General features: G+C 60.8%; 1 protein-coding gene across 1 annotated transcript in view; it reads right to left on the bottom strand.

Annotated features, from left to right (window-relative positions):
* Positions 1–123: 123 nt before the first annotated feature.
* Positions 124–4281, bottom strand: part of Vwa7 (von Willebrand factor A domain containing 7) — a 17070-nt gene continuing 12912 nt past the window's right edge. The window contains exons 5-10 of the mRNA XM_004624482.2: positions 3664–3774; positions 2903–3098; positions 2664–2833; positions 1271–1383; positions 959–1075; positions 124–324 (exon numbers count right to left, since the gene is read on the bottom strand). Of these exons, the coding sequence (XP_004624539.2) occupies positions 124–324; positions 959–1075; positions 1271–1383; positions 2664–2833; positions 2903–3098; positions 3664–3774 (908 nt within the window). The remainder of the gene's footprint in view (positions 325–958; positions 1076–1270; positions 1384–2663; positions 2834–2902; positions 3099–3663; positions 3775–4281) is intronic.

Here is a 4281-nt window from a genome sequence, read left to right as displayed (position 1 = left end):
CACACACACACACACACACACACACACACACAATAAATAAATGTTAAATAAATAAATTAATTAAATAAAATAAAAAAAATAAATAAATAAATTTTAAACTTAAACATTAGCCATGTGTCTTGGTCACCTCGTGCTCACCAGAGCATCCATGCTGTCCCCAATGATGGCTGCCACATCCCGAATGTGCTGGTCTTTGGTAAAGATCACTTCTCCTCCTGACGCCAGGGCCACTGCTTCATATGGTGCAAAACGCAGGGGCGACAAAACCTCGCGCCGAATCCGACCCTGAACCCGTGATGGGTCTTCAGTCACCAGAAATGTCACCTGGGGCCAGAAGGCCATGAGTGTAAATGAAGAGCGTTCTGCTCCGGCTTCTGCAGAGCTGTTAGGGATGCTGGCCCTCTCCTGCTTCTGGGGCGGGGTCTCCCACCCCCCAAAGCTCAGCACCCCTGGGCCCCAGGTCACAGGCAGGTGCCCCTTGTAACCAGAAGGTCTGTCTGTCTGTCTGTCTGTCTGTCTGTCTTTTCTTTGCGAGCTCACTGTGCAGGCCAGGATGCTCGCGAACTCGCCGTGGTCCTCCTGCCGCAGCCTCCTGAGTGCTGGGCTGCAGGCGTGCGCCACCACGCCCGGCTCCTCCCGCCTTTCACAGCGCAGTCTTGGCAGCAGCTCTGCAAGTGGTCTGCTGGGCGGATTCAAGTGTGAGCCAGCACCACCGGGCAGGGCTGCCCACTGCAGCCGCGCACACCTGGAGTCCCAGCGGCAGCCTTGGGAGGCTGCGGCACGCGGAGCGCAGGTGCGAGGCAAGCCTAGGTGACGGGAGACCCCCGTCTCAATAGAAATAATAGGATGGGGCAGAAGGCCTTGGTTTTGATCCCCCCGCGGGGGCATGCATGACTCGCTAGCCCTGGCGGGCCCTCCCACCCGGCTCAACTCCCCCCTCACATCCCGCTGTGCTCACCCTGCAGCGCCGCTCCTGAGTCAGGGATTCAATCCTGTTGGTGAGGAAGGCGTCCTTGGGGGAGGCATCCGTGAAGACAAAGATGTCCGAGAGGGGCGGTGTGTGCAGGAGGGCCAGCTGCAGGGAGGAAGGGGGCGGTGTTACACAGGGGAGCAGGCGCTACTGGGAGGGCAGAGTTAGGGGGAGCAGGGCCAGGACCCCAGAGCGAAGCTAGTGGAGCCAGGCCCTGCCCGGCCGGGGTCCATCTCTAGCTCCCCCTGGTGGCAGGGCCCGGACAGGCCAGGATAACAGCAAAGGCGGGGAAGGTCGGACCTCCAGCGCAGACAGGCACATCTCGGGCTCGTCTCCACCCCCCAGGGCCTGGATCTCATTAAGTCGCTGCCAGAAGGTGTGAGGATCACTGGTTGTGAAGACAGGGCCGAACCCTGGCCGGGGGAAAGGGGGTTGAGATGCGTGAGGAAACGCTCCCTTGTGCCCACCACGGTGGCGGGTGGCGCACACCTGCAGCCTCCAGGCCCGAGGCTGAGCCACGATCCCAAGCCAGCCTGGGCTAATAGCGAGTGCAAGGTTCAAGGCCAGCCTGAACTACACAGTGAGACCCCGTCTCTCTCAAGTAACCCCAGGAGAACAACTACCGCTACAGAGTTAACTCTACAGTCTTAACATCTTTCGTTTCATATTCTGAGACAGGGTCCTCGGGCATGTAGCTCAGGCTGGCCTGGAGCAAGGCAGTCCTCCTGCTTCAGCCTCCAGAGCACCAGGATTAGAGGCATGTGCCACCACAACACAGTCTTATTTATTCACACCTTCAGCAAGATGTAATACGCCCCTATTAAATAGCAGCCACAGTTGGGTGTGGTGGTGCACACCCGAACCTCAGCTCCTGGGAGGCTTAGGCCAGAGAATCACTGGAGTTCAAAGTGAGTTCAAGGCCAGCCGGAACTAAGAGTGAGGCCCTGTCTCAAAAAACAATGAATAAATAATACGAGCCATGAGATTTATAAGACAAATCGGACTCCAGCCTTCCCTTTAGGGAATTCTCAGCGCTGGAGACATTCAGGAGCTCCTTAGTGTGATGAAAATGAGAGAAGAGAGGCTCACTGCCTCACCTAAGGGCCCAGCGAGGGGTGGGCCAGCTGATGGCGGGCAACCCCCCCCTCTACCCGACCATCTGGGACGAACAGAGCCCGCCGCCATCCCAGTCTCGCTACGGGCAGTGGAGTCGCAGGTAGTTTACTGTAAGAGAAGCCTAAGGAAACAGGCTCAGAGCTAGGTGTGGAGGCGCACGCCTGTAATCCCAGCACTGCAAGAGGCTGAGGCAGGAGGATTACCAAATCCAAGCCTAGCCTGGGCAACTTATCACCCTGTCTCAAAATAGAAAATAAAAATAGGTCCTGGGTACCTATTTTTAGGTACCCAGGAAAAAAATGTTAAATCTAAAAAAAAAATGTTTAAAAAATGTTAAATCTAAAAAAGGAAAGGAAAGAAAGCAGAGGCTACATAGGGTCACTCATTAGACTAATGATAAAAGTGTTCTCCTTTTTGTTGTTTTGTTTTTTCCATTTTGGCTGCTTGTGTATGCACATGGTGCCTGGTAGGTGCTCATGAAGAACCGCAGGAAGGCTGGCCATCTTGTTACGGAAGAGGTAGCGCTGCCTCAAGGCCCGAACCCCTGGCCCGGACCCCCTTCCCCCTGTCCTGGCACCTGGGTCATGGAAAGGCACCAAGACATAGTGCACAGGTGCCATGGGGCTGCCGCGCCGCTGCTCCACGATGTGGCGAGCCTGGATTTTGGCGGCGCTGATCTCCTCCCCCATGCTGCCCGTCGTGTCCAGGACGAAGCTAAGGCTGGAGGCCGGGGTGACGTCCAGCAGCCTGCGGAGCAGCAGGGGCGCCGTGAGGCCTCTGCTCGGCACCCCTGCTGGCTCCGCGCAAGCCACTCACCTGGAGAAGGCCCTGTCGCCCAGGCGGCCCCGCAGGAGGCCGAGGGCCTGGACAGAGGCCACAAGGGCCAGCTGTGCGGCCTGCGGGTGCAGCGCGTGGTGCGGGGAGAAGAGCGGGGACGTGCTGTCCTTGTTGATGCCTCCCCGGGGCGGCTGCGAGCTGCTCTGGTCAAAGTGGCCGCCGTGGCTACATTTCCCTGCATTGAGAAAGAGAGCGGGGAGGCCGGGATGGCTCAGCGGCCAGCAGCTGCCTCGCGGGCGCGAGGCCCAGAGTTCGATTCCTGGTACCAAAAAAGAAAGCAGGGGGAAAAAAAAAAAAGCGCCATCTGACAGAGAGCTGGAGTGTGGGAGTCCAGAAGCCATCGCCCCCTAAGGAAATGGGTCCCTTTCTGGCCTGGGGTGCCCTGCTCATGGTCTCAGCGAAAGAGCAGCAGGAAAGGATGACAGTTTGGGATGAAAATTCAAAGTAAACCTGGAAGGTCGGGGCGGGGAGGTGGCTCAGAATAAGCGCTTCAAGTGTGGCGCCCCCAAAGCCACTCGTGGGTGACTGGAATCGAGCGAGAGGGGTAAAACGCTGCTCCGGCCCCGGCCCGGCCCGCCACCCCACTCGCGGCAGCGCTGCTCCTAGTGAGCGACCCGCTGCAGACCCGCGAGCGCGGACAGGACCGACGCCCGCATCGTGACGTGACGCGACGCGACGTGACGTAAGCGCGTGTCGTCCCCCTTACTGGCGGGGAGGGGGACTGCTCTCCTGTCAGGTACCTGGAGGTTTGGGGGGATGAGTTCCAAAGTAGCCCGAAGTGAGCAGCGTGGAGCCCAGCAGATTCCCAGGACAGCTCCGCTCCGCACAGTCAGAGCACGTGGGGTCGCCCACTGCGGAGGGGAGGCGGCAAGAGCCAACAAGGGACTCACCGCGGGCGGCCACAGCCCGCGCCCCGCGCCCGCCCGCCGGCTCTCTGAGCCCACCCTGAGGTTGGGGCTGGCGTGGGAGTGGCTGTTAGAGACCAGGACCCCACAGGAAAGGCCAGCAACGCGGACCGTCCGTCCGGGAGACGCGGCCCTCCCTCTGACGGCTGACGGGAGCGAGCTTGTGCGCGCAGGGGGCAGCTTCCGGCTGAGCTGGGCTGCGGGCTGGAGGGGGCAGGACGGGGCGGGCGGGGTGCGCCCTGCCTGGAGGCGGCGGGGGCGGCCCCCTGGGCTGAAGTCCTTGCGGAGCGAGCAGCGTCGCCTGCACCACCTCCCAGCGGCCTGCGCTGGGGGCTGCCCTCACCCCAGCCCCACCCCCGGGGCGCCCTTCGCTGGGGGCTGCCCCCCACCCCAGCCCACCCCAGGGGCGCCCTTCGCTGGGGGCTGCCCCCCACCCCAGCCCACCCCAGGGGC

This window comes from Octodon degus, unplaced genomic scaffold (genome assembly GCF_000260255.1).
Source record: "Octodon degus isolate 3935 unplaced genomic scaffold, OctDeg1.0 scaffold00005, whole genome shotgun sequence".
NCBI lineage: Eukaryota > Metazoa > Chordata > Mammalia > Rodentia > Octodontidae > Octodon > Octodon degus.
This window is presented reverse-complemented; position numbering and strand designations above follow the sequence as displayed.